General features: G+C 51.8%; 1 protein-coding gene across 1 annotated transcript in view; it reads right to left on the bottom strand.

Moving 5' to 3' along the window:
* Positions 1-26,632, bottom strand: part of LOC140404115 (peroxisomal membrane protein PMP34-like) — a 163,864-nt gene that overhangs the window by 10,455 nt on the left and 126,777 nt on the right. The window contains exons 5-7 of the mRNA XM_072492534.1: positions 24,409-24,554; positions 23,268-23,363; positions 18,052-18,134 (exon numbers count right to left, since the gene is read on the bottom strand). Coding sequence (XP_072348635.1) covers positions 18,052-18,134; positions 23,268-23,363; positions 24,409-24,554 — 325 coding nt within the window. The remainder of the gene's footprint in view (positions 1-18,051; positions 18,135-23,267; positions 23,364-24,408; positions 24,555-26,632) is intronic.

A 26,632-nucleotide genomic window follows, 5' to 3' on the forward strand; every position in this document is an offset into this window, starting at 1 on the left:
ACTGCGGGAGTGGCATTGCTGCTATGCAGTGACTGTGGGAGTGGCATTGCTGCTATGCAGTGACTGCGGGAGTGGCATTGCTGCTATGCAGTGACTGCGGGAGTGGCATTGCTGCTATGCAGTGACTGCGGGAGTGGCATTGCTGCTATGCAGTGATTGCGGGAGTGGCATTGCTGCTATGCAATGACTGCGGGAGTGGCATTGCTCCTATGCAGTGACTGCGGGAGTGGCATTGCTGCTATGCAGTGACTGCAGGAGTGGCATTGCTGCTATGCAGTGATTGCGGGAGTGGCATTGCTGCTATGCAGTGACTGCGGGAGTGGGATTGCTGAAATGCAGTGACTGCGGGAGTGGTATTGCTGCTATGCAGTGACTGCGGGAGTGGCATTGCTGCTATGCAGTGACTGTGGGAGTGGCATTGCTGCTATGCAGTGACTGCGGGAGTGGCATTGCTGCTCTGCAGTGACTGCGGGAGTGGCATTGCTGCTATGCAGTGACTGCGGGAGTGGTATTGCTGCTTTGCAGTGACTGCGGGAGTGGCATTGCTGCTATGCAGTGACTGCGGGAGAGGCATTGCTGCTATGCAGTGACTGCGTGAGTGGTACTGCTGCTATGCAGTGACTGCGTGAGTGGTATTGTTGCTATGCAGTGACTGCGTGAGTGGTACTGCTGCAATGCAGTGACTGCGGGAGTGGTACTGCTGCAATGCAGTGACTGCGGGAGTGGCATTGCTGCAATGCAGTGACTGCGGGAGTGTTTTGCTGCTGTGCAGTGACTGCAGGAGTGGCATTGCTGCTGTGCAGTGACTGCGGGAGTGGCATTGCTGCTATGCAGTGACTGCGGGAGTGGCATTGCTGCTATGCAGTGACTGCGGGAGTGGTATTGCTGCAAGCAGTGACTGCGGGAGTGGTATTGCTGCTATGCAGTGACTGCGGGATTGGTATTGCTGCTATGCAGTGACTGTGGGAGTGACATTGCTGCTATGCAGTGACTGCGGGAGTGGTATTGCTGCTGTGCAGTGACTGCGGGAGTGGTATTGCTGCTGTGCAGTGACAGCGGGAGTGGTATTGCTGCTATGCAGTGACTGCGGGAGTGGTATTGCTGCTATGCAGTGACTGCGGGAGTGGTATTGCTGCTATGCAGTGACTGCGTGCAGTGATTGCGGGAGTGGCATTGTTGCTATGCAGTGACTGCGGGAGAGGCATTGCTGCTATGCAGTAACTGCAGGAGTGGCATTGCTGCTATGCAGTGACTGAGGGAGTGGCATTGCTGCTATGCAGTGACTGCGGGAGTGGCATTGCTGCTATGCAGTGACTGCGGGAGTGGCATTGCTGCTATGCAGTGACTGCGGGAGTGGCATTGCTGCTATGCAGTGACTGCGGGAGTGGCATTGCTGCTATGCAGTGACTGCGGGAGTGGTATTGCTGCTGTGCAGTGACTGCGGGAGTGGTATTGCTGCTGTGCAGTGACTGCGGGAGTGGTATTGCTGCAATGCAGTGACTGCGGGAGTGGCATTGCTGCTATGCAGTGACTGCGTGAGTGGTATTGTTGCTATGCAGTGACTGCGTGAGTGGTACTGCTGCAATGCAGTGATTGCGGGAGTGGTACTGCTGCTATGCAGTGACTGCGGGAGTGGTATTGCTGCTATGCAGTGACTGCAGGAGTGGCATTGCTGCTATGCAGTGACTGCGGGAGTGGCATTGCTGCTATGCAGTGACTGCGGGAGTGGCATTGCAGCTATGCAGTGACTGCGGGAGTGGTATTGCTGCAAGCAATGACTGCGGGAGTGGTATTGCTGCTATGCAGTGACTGCGGGAGCGGTATTGCTGCTATGCAGTGACTGTGGGAGTGACATTGCTGCTATGCAGTGACTGCGGGAGTGACATTGCTGCTATGCAGTTACTGCGGGAGTGGCATTGCTGCTAATGCAGTGACTGCGGGAGTGGCATTGCTGCTATGCAGTGACTGCGGGAGTGGCATTGCTGCTATGCAGTGACTGTGTGAGTGGTATTGCTGCTATGCAGTGACTGCGGGAGTGGTATTGCTGCTATGCAGTGACTGTGTGAGTGGTATTGCTGCTATGCAGTGACTGCGGGAGTGGTATTGCTGCTATGCAGTGACTGCGCGCAGTGATTGCGGGAGTGGCATTGCTGCTATGCAGTGACTGCGGGAGAGGCATTGCTGCTATGCAGTGACTGCGTGAGTGGTACTGCTGCTATGCAGTGACTGCGTGAGTGGTATTGTTGCTATGCAGTGACTGCGTGAGTGGTACTGCTGCAATGCAGTGACTGCGGGAGTGGTACTGCTGCAATGCAGTGACTGCGGGAGTGGTATTGCTGCAATGCAGTGACTGCGGGAGTGGTATTGCAGCGATGCAGTGACTGCGGGAGTGGCATTGCTGCAATGCAGTGACTGCGGGAGTGGTATTGCTGCTATGCAGTGACTGCAGGAGTGGCATTGCTGCTATGCAGTGACTGCGGGAGTGGCATTGCTGCTATGCAGTGACTGCGGGAGTGGCATTGCTGCTATGCAGTGACAGCGGGAGTGGTATTGCTGTAAGCAGTGACTGCGGGAGTGGTATTGCTGCTATGCAGTGACTGCGGGAGTGGTATTGCTGCTATGCAGTGACTGTGGGAATGACATTGCTGCTATGCAGTGACTGCGGGAGTGACATTGCTGCTATGCAGTGACTGCGGGAGTGACATTGCTGCTATGCAGTTACTGCGGGAGTGGCATTGCTGCTAATGCAGTGACTGCGGGAATGGCATTGCTGCTATGCAGTGACTGCGGGAGTGGCATTGCTGCTATGCAGTGACTGTGTGAGTGGCATTGCTGCTATGCAGTGACTGCGGGAGTGGTATTGCTGCAATGCAGTGACTGTGTGAGTGGTATTGCTGCTATGCAATGACTGCGGGAGTGGTATTGCTGCTATGCAGTGACTGCGGGAGTGGTATTGCTGCTATGCAGTGACTGCGGGAGTGGCATTGCTGCTATGCAGTGACTGCGGGAGTGGTATTGCTGCTATGCAGTGACTGCGGGAGTGGCATTGCTGCTGTGCAGTGACTGTGTGAGTGGCATTGCTGCTGTGCAGTGACTGCGGGAGTGGCATTGCTGCTATGCAGTGACTGCGGGAGTGGCATTGCTGCTATGCAGTGACTGCGTTGGTGTGGCATTGCTGCTCTGCAGTGACTGCGGGAGTGGTATTGCTGCTATGCATTGACTGCGGGAGCGGCATTGCTGCTATGCAGTGACTGCGGGAGTGGTATTTCCCACTAACAGGAATGCTGACATCGCTGAGGTCCCAGGTTCCATCCCAGCCCCGGGCCACTGTCCGTGTGAAGTTTGCACATTCTCCCCGTGTCTGTGTGGGTCTCACCCCCACAACCCAAAAAGATGTGCGTGTTAGATGAATTGACCACGTTAAAATTGCCCCTTCATTGGAAAAAAAAATTGGGTTCTCTTTGCAAAAAAAAAATGTTGACAACACTCCAAAAAGACCTTTTGCCGACCACACAGTTCAGCAACGTTGAGACCCGCCCACTAATACAATCCACAGCACTGCCCCTGTCGGCTGAGGCCCGCCTGTCCTTCAACCGCATCAAAGCGGACATCGCAAAGGCTACGATGCCCGCTGTCGATGAGTCCCTCCCCTTCCATGTCGAGAGCGACACATCGGACGTAGCTCTGGTGCCCTCAACCAGGAGGCAGGCCGGTGGCCTTCTTTTCCCATGAGGTACGATCAATTTGGCTGGAGACGAAGTTGAATCCAAACTGAGGCTCGATTAATATCAGAAGTGTGGCCTCCCACAGCAAAGAACAAAGAACAAAGAAATGTACAGCACAGGAACAGGCCCTTCGGCCCTCCAAGCCCGTGCCGACCATGCTGCCCGACTAAACTACAATCTTCTACGCTTCCTGGGTCCGTATCCCTCTATTCCCATCCTATTCATGTATTTGTCAAGATGCCCCTTAAATGTCCCTATCGTCCCTGCTTCCACCACCTCCTCCGGTAGTGAGTTCCAGGCACCCACTACCCTCTGCGTAAAAAACTTGCCTCGTACATCTACTCTAAACCTTGCCCCTCTCACCTTAAACCTATGCCCCCTAGTCATTGACCCCTCTACCCTGGGGAAAAGCCTCTGACTATCCACTCTGTCTATGCCCCTCATAATTTTGTAGACTTCTAACAGGTCTCCCCTCAACCTCCTTCGTTCCAGTGAGAACAAACCGAGTTTTTTCAACCGCTCCTCATAGCTAATGCCCTCCATACCAGGCAACATTCTGGTAAATCTCTTCTGCACCCTCACTAAAGCCTCCACATCCTTCTGGTAGTGTGGCGACCAGAATTGAACACTATACTCCAAGTGTGGCCTAACTAAGGTTCTATACAGCTGCAACATGACTTGCCAATTCTTATACTCAATGCCCCGGCCAATGAAGGCAAGCATGCCGTATGCCTTCTTGACTACCTTCTCCACCTGTGTTGCCCCTTTCAGTGACCTGTGGACCTGTACTCCTAGATCTCTTTGACTTTCAATACTCTTGAGGGTTCTACCATTCACCGTATATTCCCTACCTGCATTAGACCTTCCAAAATGCATTACCTCACATTTGTCCGGATTAAACTCCATCTGCCATCTCTCCGCCCAAGTCTCCAAACAATCTAAATCCTGCTGTATCCTCCGACAGTCCTCATCGCTATCCGCAATTCCACCAACCTTTGTGTCGTCTGCAAACTTACTAATCAGACCAGTTACATTTTCCTCCAAATCATTTATACATACTACAAAGAGCAAAGGCCCCAGCACTGATCCCTGTGGAACACCACTGGTCACAGCCCTCCAATTAGAAAAGCATCCTTCCATTGCTACTCTCTGCCTTCTATGGCCTAGCCAGTTCTGTATCCACCTTGCCAGCTCACCCCTGATCCCGTGTGACTTCACCTTTTGTACTAGTCTACCATGAGGGACCTTGTCAAAGGCCTTACTGAAGTCCATATAGACAACATCCACTGCCCTACCTGCATCAATCATCTTAGTGACCTCCTCGAAAAACTCTATCAAGTCAGTGAGACACGACCTCCCCTTCACAAAACCATGCTGCCTCTCACTAATACGTCCATTTGCTTCCAAATGGGAGTAGATCCTGTCTCGAAGAATTCTCTCCAGTAATTTCCCTACCACTGAAGTAAGGCTCACCGGCCTGTAGTTCCCGGGATTATCCTTGCTACCCTTCTTAAACAGAGGAACAACATTGGCTATTCTCCAGTCCTCCGGGACATCCCCCGAAGACAGCGAGGATCCAAAGATTTCCGTCAAGGCCTCAGCAATTTCCTCTCCAGCCTCCTTCAGTATTCTGGGGTAGATCCCATCAGGCCCTGAGGACTTATCTACCTTAATATTTTTTAAGACACCCAACACCTCTTCTTTTTGGATCTGAATGTGACCCAGGCTATCTACACACCCTTCTCCAGACTCAACATCTACCAATTCCTTCTCTTTGGTGAATACTGATGCAAAGTATTCATTTAGTACCTCGCCCATTTCCTCTGGCTCCACACATAGATTCCCTTGCCTATCCTTCAGTGGGCCAACCCTTTCCCTGGCTACCCTTTTGCTTTTTATGTACGTGTAAAAAGCCTTGGGATTTTCCTTAACCCTATTTGCCAATGACTTTTCGTGACCCCTTCTAGCCCTCCTGACTCCTTGCTTAAGTTCCTTCCTACTTTCCTTATATTCCACGCAGGCTTAGTCTGTTCCCAGCCTTTTAGCCCTGATAAATGCCTCCTTTTTCTTTTTGATGAGGCCTACAATATCTCTCGTCATCCAAGGTTCCCGAAAATTGCTGTATTTATCCTTCTTCCTCACAGGAACATGCCGGTCCTGAATTCCTTTCAACTGCCACTTGAAAGCCTCCCACATGTCAGATGTTGATTTGCCCTCAAACATCCGCACCCAATCTATGTTCTTCAGTTCCCCCCTAATATTGTTATAATTAGCCTTCCCCCAATTTAGCACATTCATCCTAGGACCACTCTTATCCTTGTCCACCAGTACTTTAAAACTTACTGAATTGTGGTCACTGTTACCGAAATGCTCCCCTACTGAAACATCTACCACCTGGCCGGGCTCATTCCCCAATACCAGGTCCAGTACCGCCCCTTCCCTAGTTGGACTGTCTACATATTGTTTTAAGAAGCCCTCCTGGATGCTCCTTACAAACTCCGCCCCGTCTAAGCCCCGGCACTAAGTGAGTCCCAGTCAATATTGGGGAAGTTGAAGTCTCCCATCACCACAACCCTGTTGTTTTTACTCTTTTCCAAAATCTGTCTACGTATCTGCTCCTCTATCTCCCGCTGGCTGTTGGGAGGCCTGTAGTAAACCCCCAACATTGTGACTGCACCCTTCTTATTCCTGATCTCTACCCATATAGCCTCACTGCCCTCTGAGGTGTCCTCTCGCAGTACAGCTGTGATATTCTCCCGAACCAGTAGCGCAACTCCGCGTCTATCCCGCCTGAAACATCTAAATCCTGGAACGTTTAGCTGCCAATCCTGCCCTTCCCTCAACCAGGTCTCTGTAATGGCAACAATATCATAGTTCCAAGTACTAATCCAAGCTCTAAGTTCATCTGCCTTACCCGTAATACTTCTTGCATTAAAACATACGCACTTCAGGCCACCAGACCCGCTTTGTTCAGCAACTTCTCCCTGTCTGCTCTGCCTCAGAGCCACACTGTCCCTATTCCCTAGTTCTCCCTCAATCATCTCACCTTCTGACCTATTGCTCCCGTGCCCACCCCCGTGCCATACTAGTTTAAACCCTCCCGTGTGACACTAGCAAACTTCGCGGCCAGGATATTTATGCCTCTCCGGTTTAGATGCAACCCGTCCTTCTTATACAGGTCACACCTGCCCCGGAAGAGCTCCCAGTGGTCCAGATAATGGAAACCCTCCCTCCTACACCAGCTGTTTAGCCACGTGTTTAGCTGCTCTATCTTCCTATTTCTAGCCTCACTGGCACGTGGCACAGGGAGTAATCCCGAGATTACAACCCTAGAGGTCCTGTCTTTTAACTTTCTGCCTAGCTCCCTGAACTCCTGCTGCAGGACCTCATGCCCCTTCCTGCCTATGTCGTTAGTACCAATATGTACAACGACCTCTGCCTGTTTGCCCTCCCCCTTCAGGATGCCCTCTACCCGTTCGGAGACATCCTGGGCCCTTGCACCAGGGAGGCAACATACCATCCTGGAGTCTCTTTCACGTCCACAGAAGCGCCTATCTGTGCCCCTGACTATAGAGTCCCCTATTACTATTACTCTTCTGCGCTTTGACCCTCCCTTCTGAACATCAGAGCCAGCCGTGGTGCCACTGCTCTGGCTGCTGCTGTTTTCCCCTGATAGGCTATCCCCCCCGACAGTATCCAAAGGGGTATATCTGTTCGAGAGGGGGACAACCACAGGGGATTCCTGCACTGACTGCCTGCCCTTTCTGGTGGTCACCCATTTCTCTGCCTGCACCTTGGGAGTGACCACATCTACATAACTGCGATCTATGACGCTTTCCGCCACCTGCATGCTCCTAAGTGCATCCAATTGCCGCTCCAACCGAACCATGCGGTCTGTGAGGAGCTCCAGTTGGGTGCACTTTCTGCAGATGAAGCCATCCGGGACGCTGGAAGCCTCCCGGACCTGCCACATCTCACAGTCAGAGCACAGCACTCCTCTAACTGACATTGCGTCAATTAATTAAAATTAAAATTTAAATTTAAAAAAAGTTTTTTTTTTGAATATTTTTTTTTTAAATTTTAAAGTTACTGTTAACTATCTGCTTCCTAGCACTAGATTTCTAATATAAATGTGAAAGCTAACTATAGTACTCTCCGATCTCTGGCTTAGATACCCCTCTAAATTATAATTAAGTAATTATGTCTAATTAGTTACCAATGCTTAATTTTTTTTAGCAGCTGACGAAATGGCTGCGAGCTGGAGGCTACGCATATTTATAACCCGGCTCCTGGGCGGAGCTAGCATGCAGGGGCCCAGGTGAACCTGCAGTGCAGGTTCTACCGTACAACCCTTAATATAGGAACACAGTGGTTTACCACATTCGCCCCCTGTTAAAATTGAGTCCGGCGGGGGTGGTGGAGAACTATATACAATTAGGAATTTTTATATTTACAGAGCAGTAAAAAAAATGTCTCTGGTCATCCGGCGGGCCGGTCAGAGGTTCAGCCGGTCCGGCGCCTTGATCGTCCTCTGGGATCGACGAAGTGGAGCCGGCGATGTTGGTGCTGTCGTGGTCGAAGTTGACTCCGGGAGCGTGCCAAAATCCTCTTTCTCAACGGGGGTGGGCAGGGGGAGGACGGACAGTCCTAATGGGTGATGGGGGCGGCGGGGGAGAGGAGGGTGTCGGCGGGGGCGACGGGGGTGGGCAGGGGGAGGACGGACAGTCCTAGGCGGGGTGATGGGGGCGGCGGGGGAGGCGAGGATGACGCCGGGGGCGACGGGAGTGGGCAGGGGGAGGACGAACAGTCCTAGGGGGGGTGATGGGGGCGGCGGGGGAGGGGAGGGTGGCGCCGGGGGGGCCGGGGGTGGTGTGGGGGTGGAACCTGCTGGTGCCAGGTCTCTGAGGGAGACGGTATCCTGGCGGCCGTCGGGGAACGCCACATAGGCGTACTGTGGGTTTGCGTGGAGCAGGTGCACCTTTTCCACCAATGGGTCCGCCTTGTGGAGCCGCACATGTTTACGGAGCACGGTTCCCGGAGCTGTGAGCCAGGTCGGGAGCGACACCCCAGATGTGGACTTCCTGGGGAAGGCAAAAAGACGTTCATGCGGTGTACTGTCAGTGGCAGTGCAGAGTAATGAGCGAATGGAATGTAGTGCATCAGGGAGGACCTCTTGCCAGCGGGAGGCCGGGAGATTTCTGGACCGTAGGGCCAGCTGGACGGCCCTCCATACCGTCCCATTCTCCCTTTCTACCTGTCCGTTTCCCCGGGGGTTGTAGCTCGTCGTTCTGCTGGAGACGATACCCCTGCTGAGCAGGAACTGACGTAGCTCATCACTCATGAATGAGGATCCCCTGTCACTGTGGACGTAGGCGGGGAAGCCGAACAGACTGAAGGTAGAATTGAGGGCTTTAATGATGGTGGCAGACATCATGTCGGGGCATGGGATGGCGAAGGGGAACCGGGAGTATTCATCGATCACACTGAGGAAATGTGTGTGTCGATCGGAGGGGAGGGGGCCTTTGAAATCCACGCTGAGGCGTTCAAAGGGGCGGGAGGCCTTCACCGTTGGTGACGCCGAAGAGGACCCTAAGGAAGTGATATCGACGGCCGTCTGTCTCGAAGGCGGTGTATGGCCGGTCCGATTTACGGATGGGGAGCTGGTGGTAAGCGGATTTCAGGTCCACCGTTGAGAAGACCCGGTACTGTGCAATCTGGTTAACTATGTCAGATATGCGTGGGAGGGGGTACGCGTCGAGCTGCGTGTACCGATTGATGGTCTGGCTGTAGTCCACGACCATTCGATTTTTCTCCCCAGACTTGACCACTCCCACTTGAGCTCTCCAGGGGCTGTTGCTGCCTCGATGACTCCCTCCCGTAGCAACCGCTGGACCTCGGACCTGATGGAGGCCTTATCCTGGGTGCTGTACCGTCTGCTCCTGGTGGCGACGGGATTGCAATCTGGAGTTAGATTGGCAAAGAGGGAAGGAGGATCGACCTTTAGGGTCGCGAGACCGCACACAGTGAGGGGTGGTAAGGGTCCGCCGAATTTAAGGGTCAGGCTCTGGAGGTTGCACTGGAAGTCCAGGCCGAGGATAAGTGCAGCACAGAGGTTAGGGAGGACGTAGAGGCGAAAGCCGTGGAACTCTACGCCTTGGACTGTGAGCGTGACCGTGCAGTACCCCCGGACCGCTATGCAATGGGATCCGGAGGCCAGGGAGATACTTTGATTGGTAGGGTGTACCTTAAGGGAGCAGCGCCTTACCGTATTTGGATGTACAAAGCTCCCGGTGCTCCCGGAGTCCAGTAGGCAGGAGGTCACATGGCCGTTGACTTTCACGCTGGTGGATGCGTTGGTCAGAGTGTGTGGTCAGGACTGGTCGATTGCCATGGATGCGAGTCGTGGTTGATCGTCGGGTAGTGAGGCGGCCATTGAGTTGGGGTCCTGGAATGCCGTTGGTGTCCATGTGCTGCGGGGTGGACAAGATGGCGGCGCCCGGAGATCCTGGGGATTACAAGATGGCGGCGCCCATGGAACGCACGTGTTGTGCGGGGGAGAAGATGGCGGCGCTCATTGGTCGCACATGGCCTGGGGAGGAGAGGATAGCGGCGGCCATTGTCTGTGACCGGGGGGGGGGGGTGGGGGCGACTGTTGAGCGGGCCTGGCATGCCGCAGCTAAGTGGCCCTTCTTCCCGCAGGCCGTACAAAGGGCAGCATTGGCAGGGGTGTTTTAGCTGGCCGTAAAAATAGCATCGGGGCCCCCCCCCCGGAGATCACTGGCCGGCGCGTAGCGCAGGCGTATTGGGTGGGTAGTGCCCCTGCTGGGGCGGCTGCCTGTGGGGCCCATGAAGCGTAGGAGGGGTGGGCCGCGCGGTTGGGGGCGGAGGACTGGACATTGCGCAGGGCGACCGTCATGGAAAGCGCTAGTGTTTTAGTCTCTGCGAGGTTGCGGTGGCCCCTTCTAGGAGCCGCTGTCTGATAACATCAGACCCAATCCCAGTTACAAAAGCGTCCCGCATAAGGAGATCTGGGTGGTCCTTAGCTGTAACGTCCTGGCAGTCACAGTCCCGAACTAGTGGGATCAGGGCCCTCCAGAAGTCCTCGATTGACTCACCAGGTAGATGAGTACGCGTTGCGAGTGCGTGTCTGGCGAAGAGTGCATTCGTCTTCTGCTCATAATTTTCTTTGAGTCGAGTCATGGCATCAGCGTAATTGGGCGCATCCTGGACCAGCGGGAAGACTTTGGAGCCGAGTCTGGAGTACAATATCTGGATGTTCTGAGCCTCTGGAACAGGGGTCGGCGCCGCGTTGATATACGCTTCAAAACAAGCTCGCCAGCGCTGGAAGTCCTTTCTGGCGTCGCTTGGGTGTGGATCCAGCTGCAGGCGATCTGGTTTAATCCGGAGGTCCATCTCCTGAATCTGATACTAATAAATTGAGGCACGATCAATTTGACTAAAGACGAAAGTTGAATCCAAACTGAGGCTTAATTGCTGTCAGATGTGTGGCCTCCCACGGCAGCTGACGAAATGGCTGCGAGCTGGAGGCCACGCATATTTATGCCCCGTCTCCTGGGCGGAGCTAGCATGCAGGGGTCCAGGTGAACCTGTAGTGCAGGTTCTACCGTACACCCTCTAATATCCGAACAAGGTGGTTTACCACACCCGCACCCTCCACACCTCTGAAATCCGCCACTCCTCCGTCGAAAAGGAGGCCCAGGACATTGTAGAAGCTGTGCGGCATTGGAGGCATTACCTGGCGGGAGGAGATTCACACTCCTCACTGACCAACGGTCGGTTGCCTTCATGTTTCGTAATGCGCAGCGGGGCAAGATAAAAAACGATAAGATCCTGAGGTGGAGGATCGAGCTCTCCACCTTCAATTATGAGATCTTGTCCCATCTTGGGAAGCTCAACGAACCTCCTGACGCCCTATTCCGCGGTACATGTGCCAGCGCACAAGTGGACCGACTCAGGACCCTACACGATGATCTCTGCCACCCGGGGGTCACCCGGTTCTTCCACTTCATCAAAACCCGCAACCTGCCCTACTACATAGAGGAGGTCAGGACCGTCACCAGAAACTGCCAAATCTGCACAGAGTGCAAGCCGCACTTTATCGGCCAGATAAAGCACACCTGGTGAAGGCCTCCCGCCCCTTTGAGCGCCTCAGCGTGGACTTCAAAGGGCCCCTCCCCTCCACCGACCGCAACACGTACTTTCTGAATGTGGTCGATGAGTTCTCCCGGTTCCCCTTCGCCATCCCCTGTCCCGACATGACTACTGCCACTGTCATTAAAGCCCTCCACAGTATATTCACACTGTTCGGTTTCCCCACCTACGTACACAGCGATAGGGGGTCCTCCTTTATGAGCGATGAGCTGTGTCAATTCTTGCTCAGCAGGGGCATTGGCTCGAGCAGGATGACCAGCTACAACCGTCAGGGAAACGGGCAGGTGGAGAGGGAGAATGGGACGGGCTGGAAGGCCGTTCTGCTGGTCCTATGGTCTAGAAATCTCCCGGTCTCCCGCTGGCAGGAGGTCCTCCCCGATGCTCTCCATTCCACACGGTCACTCCTGTGTACCACAACTAATGAAACCCTCCATGAACGTCTTCTTGTTTTTCCCAGGAAGTCCACTTCCGATCACTCCTAACCTGGCTGGCAGCTCCTGGACCCGTCCTGCTCCTGAGAAATGCGCAGACCCATAAGTCTGACCCGTTGGTCGAGAGGGTCCACCTTCTTCATGCTAACCCGCAGTACGCCTACGTGGCACGCCCTGACAGACGCCAGGACACGCTCTCCCTCCGGGATCTGGCACCCGCTGGATCCCCACCCACAGCCCCCTCACCAACCCCTCCACCCGAACCATTCTTCTCTGCTCCACCAGCACACCTCACCGCAGCCCCCGCCCCTGGAGGATCCGTCCTCCCACTGGTTCCACCCGGAGGTAACGAAGCAGAGGACGGCCCGCTCCCGGAGTCGAAAATACCTGAGTCGGCTCCTGCATCACCACCGAGACTGCGGCGGTCACAGAGGACCATCAAGGCCCCCGATCGATTCATTTCTTCGTTGTTATTGTTACTGTTAAAGGCTTTGCCACCACCCCCGCCGTACTCTTTTTTTCAACAGGGGGTGAATGTGGTAGACCATATTATATGTATTAGGTACCTGTGTTGGAGGTACTACTGTATTGGAGATGCGTGGGTAAATCCTTGTCTGCTGGCTCCGCCCAGTGGACGGTATAAAGAGGTGTTTATCCCTGGCTGCAGCCATTTTCTGTTACGAGCTGCTGGGGAACACACCTTGTCTAATAAAGCCTTCGATTATTCTCTAATCTCGCTTTCGCAATAATTGATGGTGCATCACAGGTACTCAGGCCATTCGTTCCAGGAATTGGCTGATCCAGTCAAACAGCATGTTCCTTTGGTTGTTTGTGATAAGCAGAGCACAGGCAGCATTTAACCAGCCCACACTCGCAAAATCCAATACAAAGCATCTGCAATTAGATGGGATTCCACGATTGGGCAGCAATTGCTGAACAACCCTGAGTGCGTTCATAGCTGCACCAACAATCAATTGGAGATGATGAGTTGAGTTCGGAATGTGGCTCATTTCAAAGTCCCCATAGTCCCCGAGGACATTGGTCGCTCTATAGCGAGAGGGAGGGGAGCGAGAGCAAGACAGACAGCTGACTGGTGGTGATGCAACTGGAGGTTCACCACACCTCAGGTTAGGGGCAAGGTTGAGAAGGCAGGGGGGAAATTCCTGGATAACCTCAGCAGTTACGGGAATTGAACCCGTGTTGCTGTCACTCCGCATCACGAACCAGTCGTACAGCCCACTGAGCTGACCAAGTGTGACATACACAGTCTCTGTAATATAAATTGTGATGGTTTGAAATTTGGCATTCTTGTGTTTGTCCTGATGAGTGCAAGATGAAAAGCTTTGACACCATGTCTCTCTTTTCTGAAATAATGAGGATAGTAACAGGTTTCAGGTGCACTGGTTAAATGGGAAGATGAAGTGCTAACTTTTGCTGGGAAGAGTAGGCGAGGCAATATAAAATACAGGGTACACAAACATAAGTATGGATAACGAGTCTCGTCTGTCGTTATCTGTTGACTTTTTCGTTTTCACTCCTATATGAACGAGAATCGCAACTCAATTGTCTGTAAAATACGACAAACTAAAATGTGCCAAATAAAATGTGAAAACCAATAAAAATATGTAAAACCAATAAAGGATACGATTATTAAAGATGTTGAGAGATAATGACCCCGGGGCGGGATCTGTGCAAAGATCTTTGACGGTGAGTTCAGAAGGTGGTTAGAGGGAACCTTGGATTCATGAGTGGAAGCAACTGAGCTTTTATAAAACACTGGCTCAGCCTGAATTAGAGCACACACCATTAGGAAGGATGTGAATGGAGGGGGGGGGGGGGGCGGTGGCAGAGGGGATTTATCAGAATGGGACCAGGGATGAGAGACTTTAATGTGGAGACGGGAGAATCTGCGATTCTTCTCCTTTAGAACAGAGAACATCAAGGGGGGGGGGGGGGGGGGTGAAGGGTTTTGAATGGGGAATCAGACGTTATTTCCAAACACAGGGGGACAGAGAGATGGGCAGTGAACCAGGAGGGGGATTGCCTTTTTAAAAAAACACATCCATTTTGTATGTGACCTGGAAGCCTGATAGGACGGCGGAAACAGATTTGATGATAAACAGGATTGAACCTAGGTCCTCAGCACCGCGAGGCAGCAGTGCTAACCACTGTGCTGCCCCGAGATGATGCAAACATCTGTAGAGGGACAGTATTGAGGAAGCAAGGGGGCTGCAGAAGGACAAGCTAGGAGACTGGGCAATGAAGTGGCAGATGAAATACAATGTGGAAAAGTGTGAGGTTCTGCTGGAAGGAGGAATTTAGGCAGAGACTATTTTCTAAATGGGGAAATGCTTCGGAAATCAGACGCACAAAGGGACTTGGGAGTCCTTGTTCACGATTCCCTTAAGGTTAACGTGCAGGTTCAGTCGGGAAGGCAAATGCAATGTTCGCATTCAGGTCGAGAGGGCTAGAATACAAGACCAGGGATGAACTTCTGATGTTATATCAGACCCCATTTGGAGTATTGTGAGCAGTTTTGGGCCCCGTATCTAAGGAAGGATGTGCTGGCCTTGGAAAGGGTCCAGAGGAGGTTCACAAGAATGATCCCTGGAATGAAGAGCTTGTCGTGTGAGGAATGGTTGAGGACTCTGGGTCTGTACTTCTTGGAGTTTTGAAGGATGCGGGGGGGGGGATCTTATTGAAACTTACAAGATACTGCGAGGCCTGGAGAGAGTGGACATGGAGAGAATGTTTCCACTTGTAGGAAAAACTAGATGCAGAGGACACCATCTCAGACTAAAGGGAGGATCCTTTAAAACAGAGATGAGGAGGAATTTCTTCAGAAAGAGGGTGGGGAATCTGTGGAACTCTTTGCCGCAGAAGGCTGTGGAGGCCAAATCACGGAGTATCGTTAAGACAGAGACTGATAGGTTCTTGAGGGCAGCACGGTAGCATAGTGGTTAGCACAATTGCTTCACAGCTCCAGGGCCCCAGGTTCGATTACCGGCTTGAGTCTCTGTCTGTGCGGAATCTGCACCTTTTCCCCGTGTCTGCGTGGGTTTCCTCCGGGTGCTCCGGTTGCCTTCCACAGTCCAAAGATGTGCAGGTTAGCGTTTAGCAATGCTAAATTGCCCCTTGGTTTCCAGAAAGGTTGGGTGGGGTTACGGGGATAGGGTGAAGATGGGGGCTTGGGTAGGGTGTTCTCGGTGCAGACATTGTAAATTGTATGATTCTATGATTAATAAGGGGATCGGGGGTTATGGGGAGAAGGCAGGAGAATGGGGATGAGAAAATATCAGCCGTGATTGAATGGCGGAGCAGACTCGATGGGCCGAGTGGCCTAATTCTGCTCCTACCCCCATATAGTCGTCTGTGTCATTTATATAAAGAACGGCCTCAACCGGGACCTGGGATTCATGTCTCATTACATTCACCCCCCACCATCTGGCCTGCGAAATCCTACCAACTGTCCTGGCTTGACACAATTCACCCCTCTTTAACCTGGGGGTCCCCCTCTCTCCAGTTGCTCCGTTTGGACCTGTAAAGACTTAATTACCTGCAAATACTCGCATACAAAGTATCGGCTTGCATCTTTAACTTTGTCTATATATATATGGAACTCACCTCTTCATTCACCTGAGGAAGGAGCAGCGCTCCGAAAGCTAGTGACATCGAAACAAACCTGGTGGACTTTAACCTGGTGTTGTAAAACTTCTTACTGTGCTCACCCCAGTCCAATGCCGGCATCTCCACATCATTTTTATTAATGACAAACAATAGGAGACCCAGCACAGATCCCTGTGATACCCCACTGGACACCCAGCACACAGCCCTGTGATACCCCACTGGACACCCAGCACACAGCCCTGTGATACCCCACTGGACACCCAGCACAGAGCCCTGTGATACCCCACTGGACACCCAGCACAGAGCCCTGTGATACCCACTGGACACCCAGCCCTGTGATACCCACTGGACACCCAGCACACAGCCCTGTGATACCCCACTGGACACCCAGCACAGAGCCCTGTGATACCCACTGGACACCCAGCCCTGTGATACCCCACTGGACACCCAGCACAGAGCCCTGTGATACCCCACTGGACACCCAGCACACAGCCCTGTGATACCCACTGGACACCCAGCCCTGTGATACCCCACTGGACACCCAGCACACAGCCCTGTGATACCCCACTGGACACCCAGCACAGAGCCCTGTGATACCCACTGGACACCCAGCCCTGTGATACCCCACTGGACACCCAGCACAGAGCCCTGTGATACCCCACTGGACTCCCAGAACACAGCCCTGTGATACCCCACTGGACACCCAGCACACAGCCCTGTGATACCCCACTGGACACCCAGCACACAGCCCTGTGATACCCCCAGGACACTGGCTTCCATTCACTAAAGCAGCTATCATCACCGTCTGTCTCCCACAGCTAAGTAAAATTTTGAATCCACCTCATCAAGTTCCCCTGTATCCCATGTGTATTTGCCTCCTTTATTAGTCTCCAATGTGGGATCTTGACAAAGGCTTTGCTGAAATCCATGTAAACTACATCAACTGCACCACCCTCATCGACACAGCTGGTCACCTCCTCAAAAAATACAATCAAATTTGTTTGGAATGACCGCCCCCTGAGAAAGCCCTGCTGACCATCCCTAATCAAACCTTTCACCTCCATTGGTTTCCATCCCCCCCCCCCACCGCCTCGGTGTTTACCAAAACTCTCTTCCACTGCCGACTCCTTCCTCAGTGACCGTATCTCTCTCGAAGCTATCAACACCTACTCTGTTCCTTTGCTGCTCCCATTCCCATTCTCTCTGCATTGAGTTCCGTCACAGCTCTGTAATTCAATCTCCTCTGCCCTCGAACCTTTCCCTGATCTTCCCTTTTTTATACCATCTGCCCCTCCCGCCTTTTCCACCGGTGTGAATCCCATCACATCCCAACCTGCTTCAGCTTTGAAACTGATATGGATTCTCCCTCCGCCCATGTGGCCAGGCCTGAGCTTCTCTTGTACTTTTGTTTATAAAACAGGTGCATGCACCCCAAGTCATTGCCCCACAGAACCCCCAGTGCAGAAGGAGGCCATTCGACCCATCAAGTTTGCACTGACCCTCCGGAAAAACACCCCACCGCGGCCCACTCCCCCGCCTTCTCCCTGTAACCCCACCTAACCTGCACGGAAAGCACCCGGGGGAAAAGCACACAGGCACGGGAGAGAACGTTCAACCTCCACACAGACAGTGACCCGGGTCCCTGGCGCGGTGAGGCAGCAATGCTAATCACTGTGCCAACCGTGCCGACAGCATTATTCTGCACTCATTAACCTACGCTTCACTCCATCCAAGGTCAAAATATCCATCCTCAGGTGTTTTGCCCAGATCTGCTCAGAGCTTCCCTGTTAGGGTTTAACCAGGGTGTTGTAAAACTGAGGCAGGATCCCAAGTTCACTTAATAGAACATAGAACAGTACAGCACAGAACAGGCCCTTCGGCCCTCGATGTTGTGCCGAGCATTGTCCGAAACCAAGATCAAGCTATCCCACTCCCTGTCATTCTGGTGTGCTCCGTGTGCCTATCCAATAACCGCTTGACATAAAGCTCGCATTCATTAACCTTTTTTGGATAATTTCCTGCCCCTCCTCATGATACAGTCGCTCAGTGACCTAATTGTAAAAGATAAAAGCCAGCTCAGGTAGGCCGGGACTCACTTTACTCTCTGACTCAGGACGTAGATGATTCTTCGGAGGCTTCCCAGAATCCTGCCCTCTGCGCCCCTCTTGTGCTGTCCAAACTGGGGAAAGAGGACACATTGGGTTTATCAGTGTTCGAGGCCCCTGCCATCTCCCGCACTCCTCTCGGGGAATGATACCTCATCATAGTGCTCACTTTCTTGGTTGCGAGCCTCGACTGTGAGTTTTGGTGGGCAGAGGGCATCACATGAGGCACGTTTTGTCGGTCCGACACCCAGCAGGAGGATATCTGCACCGTGCCCTATTCTTGCTCTGCCAAGAACTTTCACTGTTCATAGCTATCATAGAATTTTCAGTGCAGAAGGAGGCCATTCGGCCCATCGAGTCTGCACCGGCTCTTGGAAAGAGCACCCTACCCAAACTCAACACCTCCACCCCATCCCCATAACCCAGTAACCCCACCCAACACCAAGGGCAATTTTGGACACTAAGGGCAATTTATCATGGCCAATCCACCTAACCTGCACATCTTTGGACTGTGGGAGGAAACCGGAGCACCCGGAGGAAACCCACGCACACACGGGGAGAACGTGCAGACTCCGCACAGACAGTGATCCAAGCCGGGAATCGAACCTGGGACCCTGGAGCTGTGAAGCAATTGTGCTATCCACAAGGCTACCGTGCTGCATTCTGTTGCAATGAAGGAAAACATGGCAGCTGTATTCTAGCACAGCAGGAGCCCAGAAACAAAGGGACACTTGAGGGACAAGTACTGGCCAGGAAACTGGGGAGACTTCCCTCATCTTTTCCAAATTGAACCATAAGATGCTTTGCGGCCAGTCGAAAGGGCATGCTTGATTTACTGCCTTATTAGACAGAAAAGCACCTCTGACAGGGCCGCACCTCCGGTGGGGTGCGACCCGGGTGTTAAAGAACAAAGAAAATTACAGCACAGGAACAGGCCCTTCGGCCCTCCCAGCCTGCGCAGATCCAGATCCTTTATCTAAACCTGTCTTCTATTTTCCAAGGATCTACTTCCCTCTGTTCCCCGCCCATTCATATATCTGTCGAGATGCATCTTAAATGATGCTATCGTGCCCGCCTCTACCACCTCCGCTGGCAAAGTGTTCCAGGCACTCACCACCCTCTGCGTAAAAAACTTTCCACGCACATCTCCCTTAAACTTTCCCCCTTTCACCTTGAAATCGTGACCCCTTGTAATTGATACCCCCACTCTTGGAAAAAGCTTGTTGCGATCCACCCTGTCCATACCTCTCAATTTTGTAGACCTCAATCAGGTCCCCCCTCAACCTCCGTCTTTCCAACGAAAACAATCCTAATCTACTCAACCTTTCTTCATAGCTAGCACCCTCCATACCAGGCAACATCCTGGTGAACCTCCTCTGCACCCTCTCTAAAGTATCCACATCCTTCTGGTAATGTGGCGACCAGAACTGCACGCAGTATTCCAAATGTGGCCTAACCAAAGTCCTATACAACTGTAACATGACCTGCCAACTCTTGTACTCAATACCCCGTCCGATGAAGGCAAGCATGCTGTATGCCTTCTTGACCACTCTATCGACCTGCGTTGCCACCTTCAGGGTACAATGGACCTGAACACACAGATCTCTCTGTACATCAATTTTCCCCAGGACTCTTCCATTGACCGTATAGTCCGCTCTTGAATTAGATCTTCCAAAATGCATCACCTCGCATTTGCCTGGATTGAACTCCATCTGCCATTTCTCTGCCCAACTCTCCAATCTATTTATATTTTGCTGTATTCTCGGAGTCCTCCTCGCTATCTGCAACTCCACCAATCTTAGTATCATCTGCAAACTTGCTAATCAGGCCACCTATACCTTCGTCCAGATCATTTATGTACATCACAAACAACAGTGGTCCGAGCACGGGTCCCTGTGGAACACCACTAGTCACCCTTCTCCATTTTGAGACACTCCCTTCCACCACTACTCTCTGTCTCCTGTTGCCCAGCCAGTTCTTTATCCATCTAGCTCGTACACCCTGAACCCCATACAACTTCACTTTTTCCATCAACCTGCCATGGGAAACTTTATCAAACACCTTACTGAAGTCCATGTATATGACATCTACAGCCCTTCCCTCATCAATTAACTTTGTCACTTCCTCAAAGAATTCTATTAGGTTTATAAGACATGACCTTCCCTGCATAAAACCATGCTGCCTATGACTGATAAGTCTATTTTCTTCCAAATGTGAATAGATCCTATCCCACAGTACCTTCCTCAAAAGTTTGCCTACCACTGACGTCAAGCTCACAGGTCTATAATTCCCTGGATTATCCCTGCTACCCTTCTTAAACAAAGGGACAACATAAGCAATTCTCCAGTCCTCCGGGACCTCACCCGTGCTCAAGGATGCTGCAAAGATATCTGTTAAGGCCCCAGCTATTTCATCCCTCGCTTCCCTCAGTAACCTGGGATAGATCCCATCCGGACCTGGGGACTTGTCCACCTTAATGCCTTTTAGAATACCCAACACCTCCCCCTTCCTGATGCTGACTTGACCTAGAGTATTTAAACATCCATCCCTAGCCTCAACATCCGTCATGTGAATACCGATGCAAAGTACTCATCAAGAATCTCACCCATTTCCTCTGACTCCACTCATAAATTCCCTCTTGTCTTTGAGTGGGCCAATCCTTTTTCTAGTTACCCTCTTGCTCCTTATATACGAATAAAAGGCTTTGGGATTTTCCTGAACCCTGTTAGCCAAAGATATTTCATGACCCCTTTTAGCCCTCTTTATTGCGCGTTTGAGATTTGTCCTACTTTCCCGATATTCCTCCAAAGCTTCATCAGTGTTAAGTCGCCTAGATCTTATGTATGCTTCCTTTTTCATCTTAGCTAGTCTCACAATTCCACCCGTCATCCATGGTTCCCTAATCTTGCCATTTCTATCCCTCATTTTCACAGGGACATGTCTGTGCTGCACTCTAATCAACCTTTCCTTCAAAGACTCCCACATTTCAAATGTGGATTTACCCTGAAAGAGCTGCTCCCAATCCACATTCCCTAGCTCCTGCCGAATTTTGTTATACTTGGCCTTTCCCCAATTTAGCACTCTTCCTTTAGGACCACTCTCGTCTTTGTCCATGAGTATTCTAAAACTTACGGAATTGTGATCGCTATTCCCAAAGTAATCACCGACTGAAACTTCAACCACCTGGCCGGGATCATTCCCCAATACCAGGTCCAGTATGGCCCCTTCCCGAGTTGGACTATTTACAGACTGCTCTAAAAAACTCTCCTGGATGCTCCTTACAAATTCTGCTCCATCTACGCCTCCAACACTACATGAGTCCCATTCAATGTTGGGGAAGTTAAAATCTCCCATCACGACCACCCTATTGCTCCTACAATTTTCTATCATCTGTCTACATATTTGTACCTCTACTTCACGCTTGCTTTTGGGAGGCCTGTAGTAAAGTCTGAACAATGTTACTGCACCCTTCCTATTTCTTAGCTCTACCCATATTGCCTCAGTGCTCGAATCCTCCATCGTGCCCTCCTTAATCATAGCTGTGATATCATCTCTGACCAGTAATGCAACTCCTCCACCCCTTTTACCTCCCTCTCTATCCCTCCTGAAGCATCTATACCCTGGGATATTTAGTTGCCAGTCTTGCCCTTCCCTCAACCAAGTCTCAGTAATACCAATAACATCATATTCCCAGGTACTAATCCAAGCCCTAAGTAGCCTTACCTGCTACACTTCTCGCATTGAAACAAATGCACCTCAGACCACCTGTCCCTTTGCGTTCATCATCTCTTCCCTGTCTACTCTTCCCCTTAGTCACATTGAGTTTATTAGCTAGTACCTTACTGGCTTTAGTTGCTGCCTCTTTACTGACCTCGTACTTCCTAATCTGGTTCCCATCCCCCTGCCACATTAGTTTGAAACCTCCCCAACAGTGTTAGCAAAAGCACCCCCTAGGACATTGGTTCCAGTCCTGCCCAGGTGTAGACCATCCGATTTGTAATGGTCCCTCCGCCCCCAGAACCGGTTCCAATGTCCCAAAAATCTGAACCCCTCCCTCCTGCACCACCTCTCAAGCCACGTATTCATTCTGATTTTCCTTGGATTTCTACTCTGACTGTCTCGTGGCACTGGTAGCAATCCTGAGATTACTACCTTTGAGGTCCTACTTTTTAACTTATCTCCTAACTCCCTAAATTCTGATTGTCGGACCTCATCCCGTTTTTTACCAGTATCGTTGGTGCCTATATGCACCACGACAACTGGCTGTCCACCCTCCCCCTTCAGTATGTCCTGCAGCCGACCTGAGACATCCCTGACCCGTGCACCCGGGAGGCAACATACCATTCGGGAGTCTCGTTTTCGACCACAGAAACGCCTGTCTACTCCCCTTACGATTGAATCCCCTATGACTATAGCCCTGCCAGTCTTTTTCCCGCCCCTCTGTGCAGCAGAGCCAGCCACGGTGCCATGAGCCTGGCTACTACTGCCTTCCCCTGGTGAGTCATCTCCCCCAACAGTATCCAAAACGGTATACCTGTTTTGGAGGGAGATGACCGCAGGGGACACCTGCACTGCCTTCCTGCTCTTTCTCTGCCTTTTGGTCACCCATTCCCTGTCTCCCTCACCAATCCTAATCTGCGGTGGGACCAACTCACTGAACGTGCTATCCACGACCTCCTCAGCATCGCGGATGCTCCAAAGTGAATCCATCCGCAGCTCCAGAGCCGTCATGCGGTCTAACAGGAGCTGCAGCTGGACACACTTCCCGCACATGAAGGAATCAGGGGCATCGGCCGCGTCCCTGAACTCCCACATTGAGCACGAGGAGCATAACACAGGTGTTGGCCTAGATTTTGATCTCTGGAGTTAAACCTGAACCTATGACCTTTGACTCAGAGATCAGGGTGCAGCTTCACTGAGGCCTTGCTCAGGCTTCTTCACCACAACTGGGGTAATCCCAGGGATACGGAGGCCCAGAAACCACGGAGCTCTCCGTTTTGAATTTTTAGGGTAAGCCAGAAGTGTCTGGACTCGGAGGCGCAGATCACGTGACCTGGAGTCATGTGGTACATCGCATGGTGGGGGTGGCTACCGTCAACAGCTGCTGTTTCTAGAATCTTCTCAGAGTTCAGATTTCAGCAACGGCAGCAACAATAAAGGGCCATGGCAATCGGGCACTGCCAACTGAGGAAGATTGGCTCACTTACCCGCAGTATGGACTGTACTGTCTGTAGGGGGTAGGTCACTGTGGTTGCAATGGCCTTGGCAATGGCTCCGATGATGAAGACTTCAAGTGAGAGAAGCTGATAATACAGAAGGAGAATATGCTGAAACATGGTCACCACATGGCAAATTGGGCCCGAATCACCGGCCTCACACTGCTCCGGGCACAGGCCCGAGACTTCACCCCAAATCCAGCCTAGTCTGCTCTCTAGGCCAAACCCTAGCCCCAGCTGGGGACACACACAGCTCCACAGGCCCCAAACGCAGAGCTTTCCCCAGGCAGCCCACTCAGATCCCAAGGCTGAGCCATTTTCTATTTTGGCATGTGACCAGAACACAAAGCCGGGCGGGGAGGCAGGAAGGCTGCTCCGCAGGGGCTGGGCCATCCGATGAAGCATGGTTGATTGGCCATTTCTCAGAGGTGACTGACCATCAGAGCAGAGTCCGATCCCACTCTCACTGACTGCCCCTCTCAAAGATAATTCTCTGGCTCTCAGTCGAAAACAGAATCCCAAATTCCCGGGGGGAGGGGGGGCACTGTGTCTCGTTTTTCTCTTTCTTTAATGAGCCAGGCCAGCATTTATTGCCCATCCCTAATTGCCGTTGAACCGAGTGTCTTCCTCGGCCATTTCGGGGGCAATTAAGAGTCAACCAGATTGCTGTGGGTCTGGAGTCACGTGTAGGCCAGACCGGGTAAGGACGGCAGATTTCCTTCCTGAAGGACATTAGTGACCCAGATGAGTTTTTACAACAATCGATGATAGTTTGCTGGTCACCTTTACGGAGACCAGCTTTATAGAATCATAGAATCCCTACAGTGCAGAAGGAGGCCATTCGGCCCATCCAGTCTGCACCGACCCTCCTGAAGAGCATTCTATCTCGGCCCCCCCCCCCATCCCTGTAACTAATTTTTATCACGGCCAATCCACCTAACCTGTGGACTTTGGACTGTGGGAGGAAACCGGAGCACCCGGAGGAAACCCACGCACACACGGGGAGAATGTGCAGACTCTGCACAGACAGTGACCCAAGCCGGAATCGAACCTGGGACCCTGGAGCTGTGAGGCAGCAGTGCTGACCACTGTGCCACCCCATGAACCGCATTTCCGACCCTCGAGTCCTTACCTCGGTCCGTCCCCTCATCAGATGTCGCTTCAGACCCTCGTAGAACATGAACTGGATGGCCGGATTGAAGACGAGGAGGAGGGATGGGATGGTGCTGCTCCACAGGGCCAGAACTCCTTCTTTCCTCACAATCTGGTTGATGGCGTCTGCAACAGATGAAGGGAAAACCACATCAGGAAGCAAGGCGCTGGAGGCTGGAGGAAGTTAATGGACAGTGCTGGGCGCACCCAGCAGTGACCAGAAAGTTCAGAGGTCAGCTCGGGTTGTGTGGAAGATCGGGCATCACCCAACATGAGAGGTCATCCAAGAGGTCAACACACTGGCTAGGGTATCGGACCAAATCTCCAATTTATATTAGGAAACCATTTATTAAACAATATTCATATAAATCCAAACCACCTGGAACAAAGACACAATAGATCGGAAAAAAAACAGTAATACACAAAACACCAAATTAACTTCGACATAAAAACTAAACTAAACCCTAACAGCTGACGGTGACTCTAACCTTAAAAAAGAAAATGATTGGTTTCCATCTCAGGGATAAACCCGCCACCGACCCCCTGGTGGTGAGCTTGACCTTCGCCAAATGCAGAGCTGTTATCAGGTCACCCAGCCAAGCAGAGGCCCTGGGCGGAGTGGGGATCTCCAGCCAAACAAAATTCACCTCCGGCCTATCAACGATGCAAAGGTGAGGACATCCTCCTTCACCCAGATTGTACCACGGTCGAATATGGCCACCAGCAGAAATGGATCCAAATCTACCCGGAGGATCTGTTGGAGAGGCCCAGAAGCCCATCAACTTGGGCAGGGCCACAACATACGTGTACGGTTAGACAGCCCACGGGAGCAGCGCTCACACTGATACTCAAACCCAGAGAAGACGCCGCTCACTGCTAGCCCTGGTCAGCTGGGTCCTATGCAAGACCTTGAATTTAATCAGGTTGAGCCGAGCACACGGAGATGTGGAGCTGACCGTGAAGGCCTCACTCCAATGGAACCCAATCCAACTCCCATTTCATCCTCACCTCACTCAACGAACAGAATCCTTTGTAGGCCATGGCCATATATGTCCAAAATAGTCCCTTCGTCAGGCCTGGCCAGAGGCAGAATCCACTTCAACAGGGACGAGCCAAAGGAAAGTTGTGTGAAAAATCGTGAATTTGAAAACAGTGGAACCAGGTGGTTGAGATTTCTCAGCCAACTCTTTAAAACTGCGAACCTCCCGTCCACGAACAGGTCCCCAAACTCTCCAGACTCTTCCCCTCCCGAGACTTAAATGTCAAATCCAAACCAGCTGGTAGGAAAAGATGATAGAACATCTTCAGTAGTGAGGCCGTGGAATGCCCTACCTGCTACAGTAGTGAACTCGCCAACATTGAGGGCATTTAAAAGTTTATTGGATAAACATATGGATGATAATGGCATAGTGTAGGTTAGATGGCTTTTGTTTCGGTGCAACATCGTGGGCCGAAGGGCCTGTACTGCGCTGTATCGTTCTATGTTCTATTAACATGGAAAAATACAGCACAGAACAGGCCCTTTGGCCCACGATGTTGTGCTGAACTTTTGTCCTAGATTAAGAACAAATTAAACTACACCCCATCATTCTACCGTAATCCATGTACCTATCCAATAGCCGCTTGAAAGTCACTAATGTTTCCGACTCAACTACTTCCACAGGCAGTGCATTCCATGCCCCCACTACTCTCTGGGTAAAGAACCTACCTCTGACATCCCCCCTTTATCTTCCACCATTCACCTTAAATTTATGTCCCCTTGTAATGGTTTGTTCCACCCGGGGAAAAAGTCTCTGACTGTCTACTCTATCTATTCCCCTGATCATCTTATAAACCTCTATCAAGTCGCCCCTCATCCTTCTCCGTTCTAATGAATAAAGGCCTAGCACCCTCAACCTTTCCTCGTAAGACCTACTCTCCATTCCAGGCAACATCCTGGTAAATCTTTGCACCTTTTCCAAAGCTTCCACATCCTTCCTAAAATGAGGCGACCAGAACTGTACACAGTACTCCAAATGTGGCCTTACCAAAGTTTTGTACAGCTGCATCATCACCTCACGGCTCTTAAATTCAATCCCTCTGTTAATGAACGCGAGCACACCATAGGCCTTCTTCACAGCTCTATCCACTTGAGTGGCAACTTTCAAAGATGTATGAACATAGACCCCAAGATCTCTCTGCTCCTCCACATTGCCAAGAACACT

Source organism: Scyliorhinus torazame, chromosome 29, assembly GCF_047496885.1.
Source record: "Scyliorhinus torazame isolate Kashiwa2021f chromosome 29, sScyTor2.1, whole genome shotgun sequence".
NCBI classification, from domain to species: domain Eukaryota; kingdom Metazoa; phylum Chordata; class Chondrichthyes; order Carcharhiniformes; family Scyliorhinidae; genus Scyliorhinus; species Scyliorhinus torazame.